Source organism: Lithobates pipiens, unplaced genomic scaffold, assembly GCF_037356315.1.
Source record: "Lithobates pipiens isolate NorthernLeopardFrog02 unplaced genomic scaffold, aLitPip1_a1.2 Scaffold_8, whole genome shotgun sequence".
Classification (NCBI taxonomy): domain Eukaryota; kingdom Metazoa; phylum Chordata; class Amphibia; order Anura; family Ranidae; genus Lithobates; species Lithobates pipiens.
This window is the reverse complement of record NW_027507903.1, coordinates 197917977-197937725: the sequence shown is the minus strand read 5'-3', so window position 1 is coordinate 197937725 and position 19749 is coordinate 197917977. Positions and strand designations below refer to the sequence as shown.

General features: G+C 41.9%; 1 protein-coding gene across 1 annotated transcript in view; it reads right to left on the bottom strand.

The window, feature by feature from the left end:
• The window catches only part of GRM8 (glutamate metabotropic receptor 8), a 1454623-nt gene that overhangs the window by 156609 nt on the left and 1278265 nt on the right, over window positions 1-19749 (bottom strand). The window contains exon 9 of the mRNA XM_077474080.1: window positions 10-945. Within this exon, the coding sequence (XP_077330206.1) occupies window positions 10-945 (936 nt within the window). The remainder of the gene's footprint in view (window positions 1-9; window positions 946-19749) is intronic.

The following is a 19749-nucleotide window of genomic DNA, read 5'->3' as shown; positions in this document are numbered from 1 at the left end:
GTTACTTACCCTTTCTGCGGATTGTGCTGTTCCAAAAAATATTGGAATAAATGCTAACCAAATAATGCAGGTGGTGTACATTGTAAATCCAATAGGTTTGGCTTCATTAAAGGTTTCTGGCACTCCTCTTGTTTTAATGGCATAAACAGTACATGTAACCATTAATAGAATACTGTAGCCCAGGGAACAGATTAAAGAAAGTTCTGAAATGTCACATTTAAGAACACCTCTGGCGTTTTCCGGGTCAGGTGTTCTTTGCTCCCCATAGTCTACTATTACATGAGGTGGGTCTACTACAAACCATATGAAAACCCCAAGCAACTGAACTGATATAAGACTAAAAGTAATCACTAATTGAGAGGCAGGGCTTATACATTTAGGAGCAGTCACAGATTTCTTTCCTTGCTCAAATATTCGATGGATCCTATTTGTTTTTGTGAGTAATGCAGCATAACTAAAACACATGCCAAGCCCAAGGAATATGCGCCTTAAAGAACAAACCACCATATCAGGCGTTCCAATCATTAAAAAAGTGATGGCATAACACAGGAAAATCCCAGTAAGTAACACATAGCTCAATTCACGTCCAGATGCCCTCACAATGGGTGTATCGTTGTATCTTACAAAGGTAACTATTACAAATGTTGTTGCAACTATTCCCAAAATGGCTATGAAGACTGGAACAACTGCCCAAGGAGAGTGCCATTCAAGTTTGATAATAGGGATTAGTGCACAGCCAGTACGGTTTGCATTTGGCTTTTGATCTAAAGGACACAGTTCGCAGCTCAGCTCATCTACTTGGTAATGATAGCCTTCACACCGTTCACAGCTCCAGCAGCAAGGGACTCCTTTCACGGTTTTCTTTCTTTCTCCAGGCTTACATGGCAGGCTACAAACAGATGCTGGTTGTGTGTGTTCCTTGCTTGTCCACTGCATATCTTCCACCTAAAAGAATAAAACATTAATACACCTTCTGGAACATTCACATTTTTAATTTTAGAATGGAGTACTGTAATAATTTGATAATGAAACACATTTGCAAAATTATTCAACATTGTTGCACATTAAAAAGTAAATAATGTGTAGTAAAAACAATAAAATGATGGCTACTACAGCCTGAGGAAAATCTGAATTAATCATTTTCCATATCCATTTAATGGGGAAATGAATGCCTATGTAGAATTATTAAGGTATTGACAATGCATTAGATAAAATAGCAGTGCTGTTACAGGTGAGAACTAAAGTCAGCACCAGACCTGAAATCAATAGACTCAATTTTCCACAGACACAACTCAAAATGTTTTGGAAAGTCTTCAAAGAAGAGTGGAGAATAATAATAACTGCGGAGGTGGGAGCTATATATTAATATCCATGGTTTTGGAATGAGATGACCCATAGACTCATATTGGTGTGATGGTCAGGGTTCCAAACACATTTGGTCATATAGCGTAACTTTGACAGAATACACTTTAACCACTTGCCAACTGTCTGCACTTTTTCCTGGATCCCCAGGCGTGTGCACCCCAGTAACCAGCGCCATTATTGGCTGCAGCCCAACAAAAGCAGCCACACACATTAGTTAGGAAAAAGTAACCCTTTTATCCCCTCTCAGTTAACCCTTTGATCACCCCTGTCACCCAGCTGGTGCAGTTAATACAATGTCGGTGTAGAGTGTTTACTGATCACTGTATTAGCGTCACTTGTAACATCAGCATTTGATTTCACACACTATCGCAGTCACACTATAAGTTGTTAATCATTGCCTTTGCTAATGTAGCATCTGTACAGATCAATTGAGTGACCACAAACATTAGCATTAGCAGGATCACCCCCTGATACCTGCCGGCACCTGCGTTTAGCTCCCCTGCCCTCCCATAACAAGTGCAGTGCCAGTGTTTTTTATGATTATTGCCACCCTTCATACATTGTACAAAAAAAAAAAAACACAGTGTAAGAGAGTTTAGACCTTATTTGCTAGCACTAGCAGGTAAATTTTATTTCTAGAGTTCAAGCAGTCCTTCACAGCCAGGAGCTATTTTTTCCTATAGTCACACTAGGTATCTATATGTTTAGTGCCCAAAAGGTCCTGAAAAAAAAGTACTTTAGTGAAGAAGCCTACAGAATTCTGAGCATGTCAGATGCGATAAAGTTCAAGCTTCACTTGCAGAATCCACCTCAAAAGATGAACCTGTATAAAGCAGCGGCACCCTGACAGCTAGCCCAGACTATGGTGAAGAGGTCCCTGTTAAGATCAGGCGTAACCCGACCCCAGGTGGCTGGAGTGCTAGGAATGATTTTTCTTAGATGAGGCAGGGTCCAAGTACAAGCACTGCACTGCCTTTTGGTGGACTGGTAAACATGAGTACACCCTGGCCTTTTACACAACAGCCCCAGCAGTGCAGTACATGATGGTGAGGTGGTTAGCATTTGTAGTGTCTCATAGTCACCAAGAATTCTAGCACATGCCCATAGAGTCCATAGTAGCCTTCCAGAGGCAGGGGCGGATCCAGAGGGGGCAACGGGGCAATTGCCCCCTCCCAGAAAATAGAACTTACTGCAAGGCTTTCTCCCTCCGCCACCTCACCAGATTTGCATGAGGCATCTAAATGCAGCTGGGACTTTATTGCTGCTTCCCCTGGCTCCCATCGGTTCATTTAGTGGGGGCCAGTGGGTCACTATGGGGGTCTGTAATTGATGTGACATGGGCTGCTGCTACATGCTGGCAGAGTTGCAGCAGAGCGGTGCGAGTGTCACTTCACTTCCCTGTCAGGCGGAGTGATCTCTACCCGACAGGAGCTTCCTAGTCCCAGCTGGTGTGACGTCACAATTCAGAGGCATGCAGGATTGAAGACAAGATGGACTTGTAGCCAGCTCAGTGCACTACAAGTGAGTGATCACTTACTTAGCTAAGGCAGTGTTATGTTAATGAGCTACGAACAGCATTGTTATGTTAATTAGCTATGGTGGGCATTGTTATGTTAATGAGCTACGGCAGGCATTGTTATGTTAATGAGTTAACACCTTGTCTTACATGTGAAGTGGTTAATGCTTTGGGGGTGGGGGTGGGGGGTGAAATAATTTACAATAGTAATTGTAATATGGTACATGGAGGGGGTTAATGTACTCACTCATGTATTTGTGACCAGTGGCAATTAACCCCTTTGTGCTGCATTAATGACAGTGGCACCATCAAGGTTAATCAATGTTAATTAACCCTTTTTATGCTACAGCATGAATGGGGTTTATAAACACTGCCACTAGTGCCACTAATGCAGCACAAAGGGGTTAATTAATTGCCACTGGTCAGTAATACATCAGTGAGTACATTAACCCCCTCTATGTGTCATATTACAATTACCAATCATCATCATCATAATCACACAGTACAGGTGCGTTGAGCCACAGCACCTGTATTGTGTGATTACCATGATAATGATGATATAGAATGACAGAAAAATTTATATTTATGCTTCATTCACACAGGGCAGACATGCATCTGACATGCAGGGTTGTCTTTCACTGGCTTGGGGATGCATAAAGTGTTACATGCATCCCATTTATTTCTACTGAGACACACAGCCGCTATATCTCAATATGTAATGCGTACGGATCCCAGAATGCATGCAGGGTTTAGTCAAGGACCCACACCAACATGTCATATTGGGATATAGCAGCTGTGTGTCTCAGTAGAAATAAATGGGATAAGACCGCCCCGTTAGCGGCCTTTACCGCCGATGTTCGCCCACCCCAGTGTGAAAGCAGCCTTATTTTCTGGCAGTGCCCCTCCCGAGACTAGACTCTGGATCCGCCCCTGTCCAGAGGTGCTTGCAAACTCTCTTGGCAGCCCCCAGATTCAGCAGCACCCATTATCCCCCAATTTACAATGCCGAAATTCAGGTAGAAACAGCAAATTTAACAGCTCCCCTTGATTTTTTTTTTTGTTTGTTTCTTTTATGGAAGATCTGTATCAATTCATTGTGGACCTAAGCAACCTTTATGTACAACAATCGCCACTAAGCCAAATTAAAATCTTGTAAGACTGTTTGCATGGAAACCTATTGAACTTAGGACTTTTTTGAGCATAACCCTTAACATGGGCATTACAAAAAAATGAACTGCAGTCATATTGTTCCACAGACCTGATTCATCATATGCTCATGTTCTCTTCTGCAATGGCCAGGAAAAGATATGAGACAATAATGTGTTTTATGTATTTTAGTAACAATACACTCTGTCTTCCTCAGGGTGACACTGACTATGATCAACTTCACAAAATGCTGCCCCTCATAAGCTACCTCTCCGAGAAATTTGCAGATGTGTATACGCCCCCAACAAAACATCTATGTAGATTAATCCCTTGCAATAAAGGCTTGTAATAAAATATCTCCCCAGCAAGCGTGCCAGATATAGGGTCAAACTGTATAAGCTCTGTAAGAGAGCAACATGCTATACATATTTTAGGAGGGAAAAGATAGTGAAGTGGAGCCCCCCAAATGCCCAGACTACATTGGGAACAGTGGCAAGATAGTATTGGAATTGGTGTCATCTTGTTCTGGAAGGGGTACCATTTGTACTTCGACAACTTTTATGAAAGCGTGCCACTTTTTAGACACTTTGTGGCACAGTAAATCCTAATCACTGGGGCTTCCCTCAATGGCTCGTTAACACTTGACTTGGACCCCTTTCACACTTAGGTTGTTTTCAGGTGTTTTAGCACTAGAAATATCGCCTTAAAACCGCCTCCCATTATTTTCAGTGTGACTTTTCACATTGGGGTGGTGCGCTTGCTGGACATTAGGAAAAGTCCTGCAAACAGCATCTTTGGGGTGGTTGGAAGTGCTGTATACAGCCAGGGCCGCTGATAAGCCAGTACAACTGGCCCTGTAGTACCGGGCCTGTCCAGCAGGGGGCCGGCAATATACTGTAAAAAGGGAATGAGAGAATGCAAAGTAAAAAAAATGTTTCTCTCCCCTTTTCCAGCCCGCTCACATTTCACTCTAAACAGTGCTAGAGTGGGGCTGAATGTAAGAGCGAGGAGGGAGGCATATGAGGTATGACAACAGCAATACAAGTTCTGCAAGGACACGCAGCTGTGGCTGAATGGAAACAGGATAGTCGGGACCACAGTAACATGAAGCTAGTCGGCTGCAGTGTCTTCCAGATATCTGTGTCAGTGAACAGGACGATCAGCCTCCCCTCCCTCTTGTCTTGCTGGTTACTTTTTTTTCTTTTATCTGCCTAACCTGACCTGCACATTGTCTGATCACACTGATATGATCTCTGGAAGACTCTGCAGCAGCTGTTAACCATTTCAGTTTATAATCAGCTATTTAGCCAGAACTCTGTGTGTGCTGCACAGATTGTTTTTTTTTTTTTTTTGAGGATTTACTGCTGGTTTAGGCTAGAAGCTTCACAGCCCCATTAACTGGTTACTGCCCTCCACTAATCCTGAAAATCACTGACTTGATTTTGCAGAGCTGGTTTAAAAAGAGTGGATCAGCCCTGTGATACTATATACTTGTACACTGGGTTCAGCTATAAACGCAGTCTCTGACCATCTCCTGTACTATGTTTGCAGTCTCTAACCATCTCCTGTACTATGTCTGCAGTCTCTGATCATCTCCTGTACTATGTCTGCAGTCTCTGATCATCTCCTTTACTATGTCTGCAGTCTCTGACCTTCTCCTGTACTATGTCTGCGGTCTCTAACCATCTCCTATTCTATGTCTGCAGTCTCTGATCATCTCCTGTACTATGTCTGCAGTCTCTAACCATCTCCTGTACTATGTCTGCAGTCTCTGATTATTTCCTGTACTATGTCTGCAGTCTCTGATCATCTCCTGTACTATGTCTGCAGCCTGTGATCATCTGTTTTACTTTGTCTGCATTCTCTGACTATCTCCTGTGCTATGTCTGCAGTCTCTGACCATCTCCTGTGGTATGTCTGCAGTCTCTGATCCGTCTCCTGTAGTATGTCTGCAGTCTCTGATCCGTCTCCTGTAGTATGTCTGCAGTCTCTGATCCGTCTCCTGTAGTATGTCTGCAGTCTCTGACCATCTCCTGTACTATGTCTGCAGTCTCTGTTCATCTCCTGTAGTATGTCTGCAGTATGTCTGCAGTCTCTGACCATCTCCTGTACTATGTCTGCAGCCTGTGATCATCTGTTGTACTATGTCTGCATTCTCTGACTATCTCCTGTGCTATGTCTGCAGTCTCTGACCATCTCCTGTGCTATGTCTGCAGTCTCTGACCATCTCCTCTGGTATGTCTGCAGTCTCTGACCATCTCCTGTATTATATCTGCAGTCTCCGATCATCTCCTGCTGTACTATGTCTGCAGCCTCTGACCATCTGGGGCAGGTCCTGGGTGGGGCTGAAGGAGGGGCCAGGGGCAGGACCATGGTGGGGATGAAGGAGGGGCCAGGGGCGGGACCAGGGTGGGGCTGAAGGAGGGCCCGTCAGATCGGCGGTACAGGGCCCCAGGATTTCTATCAGCGGCCCTGTATATAGCACTCCCAAAATGCCCTGCCCTGAAAAGCGCTTTGGAAGTGCAGCCACATGAGCGTTTTTAACCCCTTCTTTGGGGGCAAAAGCGCCCCGCTAGCGGCAGAAAAGCGGTGCAAAAGTACTGCTTAATCAGGGATAAATGCTAAAATGATCGGTGCTTTACCGCTAATGGCTGGCTCTTTCAGTGTGAAAGCAGCCTTAGAAAGGGGGAGAAAGCCTGCTTGTGGAATGGTGAATTACCCACAGTGATGTAGATGGACAAACGGGATGTTTTCATCCTGTCTTTCATTCACGCATACATGACGGTCAAAATGAGCACAGCATCTGGTGTCATTGAAAAGGCTCTCTGTGTCCACAATTATGATCTTTATATAGGAGGTATAGACTTCAATGACCAAATGAAAAGACTTATTTAGTTCCCTGCAGAGCTAGACACTGGTAAAAAAAAAGTGTATATTGTTCTTATTTTAATTGGTTGTATATAATGCTTTTGTAATTTATAAAGCAACTGGAAAAAACAAGATACATCCTGAGAAAGCCTATTGAGAATCTCTGGTTTAACCCAGACCCAAGAATGCCATTTCCTGCCTCTACAATGGAACGACAAGGTCATCTTGAGACTCTTCTCGGAGAAGCTTTTGGAGACCCTCTCTGTCCACAGTTGAATGCCTCCGATTCCAGCACTCTAATTTCTGACTCTACTTTGGTGATACCGGTCACTACCTGTAAACCTGTCCTATAAGGCCATACAAGTTTCCTTCTAATTAGATCCACGTGATGCATCCACCCGGGACTGATCAGGTTCACCTCACCCTCCTTTGCCACCTACAACTTGCTGAAAAGACCATCTCTGTTTCTGCAATCATAGACTCTGGTGCCTTCCAGTCTGATCCGGAAGTCTCAAAACTTGTTCCTGTGGTGTACTACGAATTCCTCAAAGTCTTCAATAAAAAGAATGCGGACACTCTCCCTCCTCACCGGGCCTATGATTGCCCCATTGAATTGCTGCCTGGGGCTGAAATACCATTCATCCATATTTATCCTCTTTCTTTAGAAACCCTCCGTCATAACATCAACAAAAACTTGGAGAAGGGATTAATTCGACCTTCCACATCCCCTTCAGGGGCCAGCATTTTCTTTGTCGAAAAGAAAGCTCATACCCTCAGACCTTGTGGGGACTACTGAGACCTTAACAAAATTACAGTTAAGAACCACTACCCACTTCCTCTGATTCCTGAACTTTTCAAAAGATTGTGAGGGGAACAAGTATTCTCTAAACTTGATTTGAGGGGTGCATACAACCTGGTCAGGATTCGTGATGGAGATGAATGGAAGACTGCATTTCGAACACGCTTTGGAGACTACGAATATCTTGTCATGCTGCTTGGCCTCTGCAAAGCCCTCGCCACATTTCAACATCTGGTCAATGATATATTTCGGGACTATTTTGATTTATTCTTTATTGTCTATTTGGATGACTCGTATTCTCCAGTTCTCTTGATATTCACAGGGGTCATGTAAAAAAGGTACTTAATAGACTTCAAAAGCACCATCTCTACGCAAAGACTGAGAAATGCGAATTTAAAAGGTCATCCATCCAATTCCTGGGTCTTGTCATTTCTGCGGAGGGCATCTCTATGGATCCGCAAAAAGTAGTACTGTAGTTGATTGGCCTGCTTTGGAAGACAAGAAAGCCATACAACGCTTTGTGGGCTTTGCCAATTTCTATAGAAAGTTTATTAAAAACTTCTCCGGTATCATTGCTTCAGTCACTCAGTTGACCAAGTAACATGCCCCATTCAAATGGACTCCAGAGGCCCAAGACGCTTTGAAAAAATTTAAAACTTTGTTCACCTTTGCCCCTATTCTAAGACACCCTGACCCTGCCCTGGGTTAGGTGCTTGAAGTTGATGCTTCTGAAACAGCAGTTGGGGCTATACTTTCTCAAAGACAAGTAGCTAAGTCCCTACTTCATCCTATTGCCCTTTTCTCTAGAAAAATATGTTCTTCTGAAAAGAATTATGATGTGGGAGATCGTGAACTATTAGCTATTAAAGCCGCCCTGGAGGAATGGTGCTATCTGTTGGAATCATGTCCTTATTTTTACCCATCATAAGAACTTGGAATATTTAAGAACTGCCAGACATCTAAGACCCAGTGTCAGGAACTTACCAGCAATGGACAGGCACAGCTGCGTGCACACAGGCGTCGGCGCGTGTTTCCTGCGTGTTCGCATGCGCGTTCGTTTACGCGTTAGTGTGCACGTTTGCGCGAGCGTTCGTGCGCGCGCTCGTTTGCATGGTCGTGAGTGGTGTGCGTGCGCTACTTGCCGCCACTGAACACTTAAAGGTTCCCCAAGTGCGCTGGTGCGGCGCTGTTTCGTCTCAGCTCCTGTGTACCTGAATACCTGATCCTGAACCTGATTACCTGCTACCGTTACCGACCCGGCTTCGCTTGACTTCTCTGCCTTCTCCAAACCCGACCCGGCCTGCCTGACCTCGCTACCTCTCCTGCCTGTGATTCCGTTGCCGACCTCTGCCAGTTTTACCGACACCTCTTTTGCCTACTGTTACCACCTGTCTGCTTGCCTGCTGACCCGGACCGTCTGACCCTGCTCCAGCCTGCCGCCTGTTCAGTCCTCGGCTTCTGAAGCTACTACTTGCATTTCTCAGCCTTCTAGCAACCTCCAGTCGCTCAGCCTTCCAGAGGAATCTCCGCTCTGCTATCAGTTCCAGCGGCCCTATCCAGCAGGCACTCCTACCCACTGTGCTCTCGAGACCGCTGTTCTCATTCCAGCGGCTCCTGAACCAGCGTTGTAAGAGAGGTCTCCTCCTACAAGTCGGGCTTCAACACCAGGACCTTAACACCCAGACAGGCCAGATGGGCACTATTCTTTTCATGTTTCACTTTCCATTTATCGCCCCGGATCCAAGAACGGTAAACCTGATGCGCTCTCGTGCATGTTCTCTGAGTCGGCCCCACCTTCCAAACTTTACACTATTTTACCTGCCAAGAACTTCCTACTCCTACAGGCTGATGTGATGTCCCAAATCACGGAGGCAGTTGCTACTCATCCTCCTCCCCTGGACCTGCATCTTCAACAAAGGGATGAGCTATTTTTCCACAAAGAACAAGTCTTTGTCCCTGAACAATTCAGAGTTCACCTCCTGAAGAAATGCCATGACCATCCCCTTGGCGAGCACTTTGGAATCCACAAGACCTCTGACCTAGTTTCTTGTTCCTTTTGGTGGCCTAATTTACTAAAGGATTGTATGTCAGGTCCTGCTCTGTTTGTCTCAGAAACAAATCTGATCGTTCCAAGACCAGGGGTTTGCTAGAATCCCTCTCTGTACTTGAAAAACCTTGGAACATGATCTCCGTGTATTTTATTTTGGGGCTTCCCCCGTCTGAAGGATTCACCATCATCTTTGTCATAGTTGACCGTTTCTCGAATATGGCCCATTTCGTACTGTTAAAGGGAAGCCCATCTGCTTCTGAAACAGCTTCTGCATTTATCAAGGAAATTGTAAGGTTACACGGCATCCCAGCATGTATAATCTCATACCATGGAGTGCAGTTTACCTCCAAATTTTGGAAAGCCCTTTTAAAGCACTAAAGATTGAACTTTGTCTTTCATCTGCATATCACCTGCAGACTAATGGATAGACCGAAAGGACAAATCAGTCCCTTGAACAATATTTGAGATGTTTTTCGTCCTTCATGCAGGATGATTGGGTGTGCCTCCTTCCTTTGGCAGAATTTAGCGTACAATAATTCAGTTCATTCTGCCATCAAACAATAACCTTTCGATGTCAATTACGGGTATCACCCTTCCTTCTTACCCAATGTACCCATGGAATCTTCAGTACCAGCTGTGCAAGAGAGACTGAGCTTCTTTACCAATAATCAACTCGTGCGAGAGACTATCCTGAAAACACAAGCAGCTAATAAGAGATTTTTGATAAGAAGAGGAGGGGGAATCTGAATTTAAAACTAGGAGACAAGGTTTTGTTATCCACAGCTAATTTAAAACTTAAATGCCCTTTGAAGAATCTTGGCCCAAAATTCCTGGATCCTTTCTCAATTAAGAAGTGGCTTTTGAATTGTCCTTACCGAGTAGTCTAAGGATTCATCCTGTGTCTCTCTGCTCAAGCCAACAGTTTCCAATCCCTTCACGAATCGAGCCACTGAAGCTCCTGCCCCATTATTAGTTGAAGGTAATTAAGAATATGAGGTAGAGGCTATTCTGGACTGTAGGAAGAGGGGAGGTCAAACTCAATTCCTCATTAAGTGGAAAGGTTATGGCCCTGAGAATAACTCTTGGGAACCGACCTCTAATGTTCATGCTCCCTGGTTGATACAAGCCTACCTCCATCCCAAAAAACGGCCTCTTCTGGGCATCCGGAGGCTGCCCCTAAGGGGGGGGGGGCAATGACAGGGAATCCCTGTGAGATGTTTGGAGCATAGATGTGAGTAAGCGCATAGAGTTTGCCATAGAACGGCTAACAGGTGCACGCATTCGCCAATAGTCCACAATCGTGTGTGCACACACTCACAAGCTTAATTCCCCTTGACGCCAGACAGCCTATTTAAAGGGAGTCTAGCCTCCTATGCTTTGCTGACTGATATTCAGCTGTGTTCTTGTATCCCGTTCTGATCCTGTATGCTCTCCAGTTTATGACCCGACTTGCTCTTGACCTTGGCTCTGTGTTCTGTTCCTGTACTGCTACCCATCTCTGACCCGGCTCCGTTCCTGACTGTGGCTCTGTTTATGCCTTGGTACCTGGCTGCCCACCTTCTGATGAGCCTGCCTATCCCTGAGACCATGCTTCTGTCTATGTTCCTGGCTACTGTTAACTCTTGGTTACCTGTCTGGCTGTCTCCTGTTCTTGCTCTGTATACAGCAGCTTACTCTAGACCACTGAACCCTGGCAAACAGTTCACCCGGAACCTTCCTCTTCAGGCACTCATGTCCCTCTTGTCCTTCAGCTTCCTCTGTTTCATCTTCAGCAAAGCCAGGACAGGAGATATAAGAGAGGCCAACTTCATCAATTCAGTCTCCCATCTGATCCCTGACAATCTGAGGGAGAATGTGCCCTCCTGGACATACAAGACTACTATTTAACCTTGCAGCTCTCACACATATATAATTTTAATATGATAGAGATGCAGCGTTATAGGTCTCTGGTATGTGATAAACTGGGCCACTGACTATTTACCCCTGTCCAGGTAATCTTTCGAAAGCAATCACATAGCAATAGTTCCCCTAGATATAATATAAATCTCGCATAATCAGAAGGTATGGGATATCGCACTGAAAAAACAAAACAAGACTCAGCTCCACTCTCACACCCCACTATGGCACAATAATCATATGCCTGAACTAGGTCCCAGACCCGGCACTGTGGGTTTCATATGGTATAATATACTGGTCCCAAGTCCTGACAGAATCCAGGCCTAAGACCTTTCAAGCACTTGCTCCCGAACCACTTACTTAGGAATCCTTGCTCCCGAACCACTTACTGTTTAGATATCTACAACTTAGGCACGCAGTTTGGACACAGTTTGCGAATTGTGGAATTATAATAGACAACCCCCGTCCTAAATACTATATTAGGGGCAGACCCGTCCAAACATATATTCAACATCTACTACACGCTTAGACTCCAAAGGGCAAATGCAGTAATTTGGGCAGCTAAAACTGCATGGGAAACTGACATGGAACCCATAGATGACTTTGACTGGGTAGAAATACTCAAGACTGCATCCTCTAAACTTTCAGACAGATTCACTATATATTGTACACCGTGCATGCTTAACACCACTGAAGCTAGCTAAGTTTCCAACCACAAGAAGTCCACTATGCCCCTTGTGACAACTGGTTCCGGGCTCATTTTATCATTTGAAATGGGAATGCCCTAACATACAAACCTACTGGATGCAGATAGTTCACTTCCTCCATGGCAAGACGGCTCCCCGGTGGTTCCATACCCAAAGCTATGTTTACTGGGCTTATTGCCCGACGATGAAGTTGGCAAATACCAAGCCATATTTATGTGTGAAACTTTATTCATAGCATGAAAAGTGATAGCCACGACATGGATGCAGGCCCTACCCCCCAAACACCAGTTGAAAAAAGGAAATTAACGATACCCTTCCATATAGAAAAATTATTTATACACATAGAGTATGTAAGCAAAAATACTCTAGAGTATGGGATAGATGGCTGGAGGATGGCGAGACATGTACTTAACCAATCCTTGCCAAAGTGTGGAAATAAAACTGATAGTGTACAAACAGTTTATTAATCATATGCTATGTAAAATAGTATATACTTATGTTGATTGTACCTATGTTTGCCATGTTTACGTCTCAATAAAGTTGTTTTTTTCCAATTAAAAAAAAAGTATTACAAAAGTAAGTCAGTTATTGTTGGGCATATTATTCTTGAAAATGGAAAGAAATGATCTTCAAGTTTTCCCTCCCTATTGATATATGTTTATTGACTGGTACCAGTTGATTATTGTGTTTTTTTCCCTGTACTGATTCTTTCCCCTTTTCTTCATAGACCATTGTTCTTTAACACCCTAAGGACCTTGTACTGATCTCAGAAGCTTAGTAATTGCATTATTTTGCTGTATTAAGTTGTCTTAAGTTGTCTTAAATTCTTGATATATACAATAATCTGATTGCTGTACGTTGTTTACCTTTTAAATTCAATAAAACATTTCATTGTCCAAAAAAAAAAAAGATTTGCTAAGTTCAAGATTTGTGGATATTTGGCCGGTTTCATTGAACATGCCCTTGGATCAATCCCCCAAGATTTACTGATAAATATATAATATGCCTTACATGAATCTGGAGATTATCACTGGAAAGCTAAAGGATTGGAAAAGAAATACCAGTTCCAAATTATGCATAGACATATTTCATTGTAGCTCTTGACAACTGCTACTGCCTATGTAATTACACAAGCTAATATTGATAGAGTAGTCAATAAATGTGCTTAACTAAATTAAATGACAATGCTTCAGTGGAACATCATTTTTGTACATAAAACTAAGAGCTATTTGCCAAAAGATACTCAGACTTTTATAATCCAGCCTAATGAAGTTGTGTTTCACTACAAATGTACTGAATCAAGTCATGACTGATTAAATCACTAGATTTCCAATCTTTTCATGTTATATATAATCTCCAGTTCATACCATATTCAGAAATAGAGGAAATTTAGGGTGAATGACATATCCATTTATTAAACAGAAAGAAAAAGAAAATCAATAGCACTGTAATGATACACTGTAATTAGAGCTAAAGACACCCTGCCAGAAGTGTGAAATACATTGCTAGAGGTTCGGAACTTAATAGTCTATCACATTTAATTACATTTCTGCACATCATATATAGGCAATAACATGATTTCTATTTTTATTTAACCATTTTTAATAGTTGAACAAGGTCATTTACTGTATTCCTTCCTTTAATAATAATTTAGATATTTTTTCATTAGGTATTAATGCACACTTACACATGGCATCATACCAAGCCTTACAATGGCCAGAAAATGGGTTTTTAGTGCTACATAGCTTATGCTATATACAGTAGACGGATAAAAGACATCAAATAAACAGCAGGTGACTTTAGGAACTTTTGTACATTGGCTTTATTAGCCCACCCTGTTATAAAATATCACCTAAAGCCACCTCACTTGTATGAGTCAGGTGGTACTGAGTCTGTTCTTAATTTTTAGGAATATAATGCCATTGTCCATAATTCACAATAACACTTCAATTAAAATGTCACTAGCCCTGTGCATTGTATACTATATATATATATATATATATATATATATATATGGGCCAGTGGATCTAACCAGCTAGGCTTACAAGGTTACAATCCTAGTTGAACTCACTTACACCTTGTATACCCACAAAAAAAAACACCAGAGTACCCCTGGTGCATCTTTCATCTTAAAAGGAAATTTAACAGGTAGTACTCAACTTCATCTTCACTCAACTTCATGCATCAAGCATGTACTTTCAGATTAAGGATTTAGAAGTTACGGTGAGTTAGGGTGGTGACATTTGCCTAATTTACATATTTTTTATTCTTTAATTCTGCCTGGTCTAATTAAAAATGTAACAATTATTTAAATATAAAAAAATAATTCTTAGTCAGTTCATAATGTTGGATTAAGTTAAACTCATAGCAAATTAACTGTTAAGTGCCACCCCAGTTAAAAAAAAAATCCAACTTGCAGATTAGGATGTTATATATTCCATAAAATATTTGTGATGACAAATATATGCACATATTATATCAGTGAATATACAGAAACTGGCAAAGAATCAATATAATCATAATCACTCAAATGTTCACACTCTGGAGACTTTGAAGCTTTTCTTCAGAAATAATTTTTTGAGCACACACAGAACACACATTTTAAGGCAAACCAATTGACTAGTACTTTCAAATATATGGCTACAGTAAACATAAGCGTATTCTTCCTTCTTCCAGCCCTAATATAGTGAATATGATAACACTATGAGGAATTGCTTCACAATAACAAATGAAATGTGCTTAAATATTTAGTAGCTTAGCAGTGTATATTAAGGTAAGAAATCCTTTGGTGCAGATGGCTATGACAAGAGAATCATTGTACTATACATTGAACTTTCCTATCTGCAAAGAATTTAAAAAACACTTATTTCACTGTCGGTCTAAAACAAACTGGATTCCAAGCCTGCTACTAACATCTTCTATTCATAGCAGAGGTTTACTGAACTGAAAAATAATGCACTTTATGTTACTTTCCATAAGTGTATTCCCTCAGCAATTCCATTCAATTGCTTCATAAAATGCATTATTTTCAACATGTGGTAATTTTTGAAGCACATTATCAAAGAAGGAGATGCTATAAAAAACAATTTTCATGTTTAATTTAACTTCTACTAGAGTATCTATTCTTGATCTGCTGAATCTATATATTTTCAGTCTATTGAACTGTTTTATATAACATAGTCTATGCTAGGCCTGTAAAACTTGGAGCTAATCTCGAAGGGATACCTCTTAAAAAAATACCATACATCCAATGTACATCCCATGCCCAAACACAATATTTTAAGCAGTAAAAGAAACCCTATGAAATTTATTTATTACGTGGTGCTTTTGAACACTTGAGAAGTGCCCAAAAAAGGCTGCAGCCTGAAGTTCTAAACTATAGTTCAGATAAGGCATTTCAAATCAGACAGAAGTTTTTCCTATGGGACAAAAAAGTGATAATTTCCACTTAAGGTTCTTGAATATTTTAGGAAAAGCCAATATGCTTCATGTGTCAAAGGTGAAGCAGAAATTTGTATGGCTGTTACTTGTGGAAAACAAATGTTATCCATCATTTTCTTAGTATTACTTAAAGAAGAACTCCGGGATGGTGATAAAACTGTAGAATAGTGCTGTGTAATTAGATAAATAACAACGTTAATGTGATTTAAAAAAAAAAACTGCATAGTGTGTAAAAAAAAGCTCACAGTTTTTCAAAGTTGTAACATCATGTCTTTGCACAGATTCTTCCTCTATCTCCAGGCTCTTGGAGGAGGGATCTTTGAATCAGGGATATCACTTCCTATTAGAGTTTGGCTTCTTAAGACAACAAATCCCATCATACCCTGGGATATGGAGTCTGACTGGGCAGCAATGTGGGTGGGACTGTGGTCATGTTTGGAATGGATCAGACTAATAGTCTGTCAATCTATTTTAAACAGTGGGTGGATACGACTGGGAGTTTGACTTGACATAGTGTGGACCATTCAATTTTGAATTCAGAATTTTGGTGCATGTATATGGTTACACTGATATTTTTTGGACATTAGATGCATCTATTCATTTTTAGTTTATATATTCACTCAGTTTAAAGTGGTTGTAAACCCTTACAAACCACTTTGACCTACAGGTAAGCCTAGATTAAGACTTGCCTGTCGGTCCAAGAAATATCTCCTAAACCTACACGGTTTAGGAGACATTTACAAAAAAACAAGCACTGCTGTCTACGGCGCATGCCATTAGTGGTGGCTCCCGTGCGCATGCGCAGAAGTGACGTCATCACTGCTCCGGCGCTGTGAGTGGCCGGAACAGCGATATCCAGAAGAAGATGGATGCTCCATGCTACAGGGGACAGTGGTGACATCGCTGGCTTCTGTGTCAGTTAAGTGACACATGATGCATAGTAGCCCATTATGCTTTACCTTTGCAGGGAGACAAAGAATAAGTAAACCCATCAGGGTTTACTTCCTCTTTAATATTGTTTTAATTCACTTTGTTTTTGCTGAAGTAGTATTTTTATTATATATTATATATATATATATATATATATATATATATATATATATATATATATATATATATATATATATATATATATATATATATATATATATATAATATTGATTAACCTTTCATGCATTTTGTAGCAATTTGCAGCGCAGCTTTTCTTTTAACTTACGTCTTTAATGTGTGTATCTCACATTAATTTGCAGTTAATCCTTTATTTACTTTTTCACTCTAAATTTCACTTATTAGAGGGATACACTAAACAGCGCTGTATTGCCACTTTTTTACTGCCCACAGTGTCGCACATTCACATTACCGCTCACATTCTAATAACTACAGACTTTGTCTGTAAATCACTCTGCTGCCCAATAACAGCTATGCTGAAGTCAGGAAAGTCAGTGGCTAGTTAAAATAAATACATTTCTGACAACTAACAATAGAGCAAGTCATGTCCTCATTTAGCCTTTTCAAAGCTGGGCAGCATAAGAAAGTGAATGTATGTTCTCGGTGGATCCAAGCAGTAGGGTAGTGGCAGGATCTCAGCTTGCAGCAGCAAGCAAAACTCATAGGATATAGGAAAAAAATTATTCAGCATAGCACAACCTGGATTCGCTGCACTTAGGTTGAGGTTACACAGCACAGCCAACACAGCAGCCAGAGCCAGTCTATCCCCAAGATGGGAAATGCTTGCTTTTGACTGTCAGGGAGAGAAGCTGTGTACTTTATGAAAGGCATTTTACCAATCTGAAACACTAATCTGTGCCTAATAGAACTAATTTCTGTATAATAGGTTTCATTAGTGCACCAAATACTTATCTTCAGCATAAAAGCTATCAGGGGCCTGCTAAAAGAGATGCTTACAGAGTACAGCGCAGGGAAGTAATCTGCCCACAGAGCTGCCCATTCAAATCACTGATCGCATTAGTAATTACTACAGTGTGAATAGGCGGCACTGTGGGTGGGACTGTGGGCATGAATAAGATGGACGTGTCAGTCTATGTTGCACAGTGGGCGGATCAGACCAAGAGTCTTAAGCCGCGTACACACGGGCGGACTGTCTGTCCAACTTAGTCCGCCGAAACACATTTCAGCGGACAGTCCGCTCGTGCGTGGGCTTCAGCGGACTTTTTCAGCGTGCAGTCTGGCGGACTAAGTATTTCGGAATTTCCGTAATATTGTCCGTCAGACTTTGGTTTCAGCTGACAATCCGCTCGTGAGTAGGCTAGTTGGACGGACTAAGTATGGCGCATGCTCAGAAAGGATTTACACGGCGGAAGGTTGCATTGCTGTGTATTGGACGTCCTATTTCTAGTCCCGTCGTACGTGCTGTACACGTCATCGCGCAAGCTTTCAACGGACTGTTTGTTCATCGTGTGTGGTCAAGTCTGTTCATTCGAAAGTAGGACGGACTGTCCGTCGGATTGTCTGACGGACTAAGTTGGCCATACAGTCCGCCCGTGTGTACGCGGCTTTAGCCCTTGTACACACGGTCGGACATTCTGACAACAAAATCCATGTGTATGCAACACAAGTTTCGGACAAAATCCATCAGACAAAATCCAACGGATTTTGTACGAAACTTGTCTTGCATACACACGGTCAGACAAAGTTGTCAGAAAATCCGATCGTACGTAACGTGATGACGTAATTTAGTTATGACGGGACTACGTTCAGGCTAGTAGCCAATAGCTTTAGTCTAGGAATTTGATCTGAGCATGCGTGGCACTTTGTCCGATCGGAATTCTCTACAAATGATCAGACAAAGTCCGAATGGATCCTGTTGTCGGAAAGTTTTATAGCCAAGCTCTCAAACTTGGTCCGTTGGATATTCCGACGGAAACAGTCCGATGGAGCCCAAACACTGTCGGATTATCCGTCAACATGGTCCGATCAGACATTTTCCGTCGGAATTTCCGACCATGTGTACAAGGGCTTAGACTCTCAGATCCACCCACTGCAACAAGCAGTGATGTAATCATGTCATCCCTTGCTTTATTAGAGCTATAAGAGAAATGAACAAGACCGATGACCAGTGGGATAGAGGACACATATCTTATGAACAGGATATAAGGGGAACAGAGGGCTCATCACAGCACAAACAAGACTGGATTTTTTTTTTGGCAAGGGGATGGTGCATTATAACACCAAGAAATGTTTTAAAGGTATGGCAGCACCTGTATTCTGATTTAAAGGGAAACGCAGCCACATGACTTGCTTTTAGAGAAATACAAGAAATGGGCCAGTAAGGTTTATATATAAATAGTAAACAATTAAGAGATGCCTTCTTTGGATCCAGATTACCTAGAATGACCTGATGAAAAGTATCTACAAGAATAAAGTTGAACATCTTAATGTTGCATCACCAAACTCACGTTATCACATTTTGTGTCACATGCCAACATATATCGTGGTAAAGCAGTCCATTTGTTTTGAAAGTGTTGCCAATGTACCACAGCACAGAAAACACTGGGCTTGAAGCCTATTTTGAATGTAACACATGGTATGAGAGTTGGGATGTGCTACAGCATAGATCCGTCAACATCCACTGAATGAGAGAGTGGTATGTATTACTGTGCATTGCATTAATGTGCGTTAGCTGAATGCATATTTGTGAAAGTGGCTTAAAGCATACCCTTTCACACACAAACACATATTTGCTTGACACCAAATGAAAGGCAAAACATCTGTGTGTGCGTATATATATAGAAAGTGTGAGTGCTTCACAGCAATACATAGAAGCCTGTCCTCTCACACTCTAGGATCAGGGCCGACGTGCGCTCCAGCTTCGAGAGCACATGACGCATGATATGTCAAAATCACTGGTCCCAGTGATTTATTAATGTTAAGTTTACCAAGTCTAATTTGTCCTCTGTTAACCATGGAGATGCTTCCTGTGATGTGTCATGAGGATAAACAC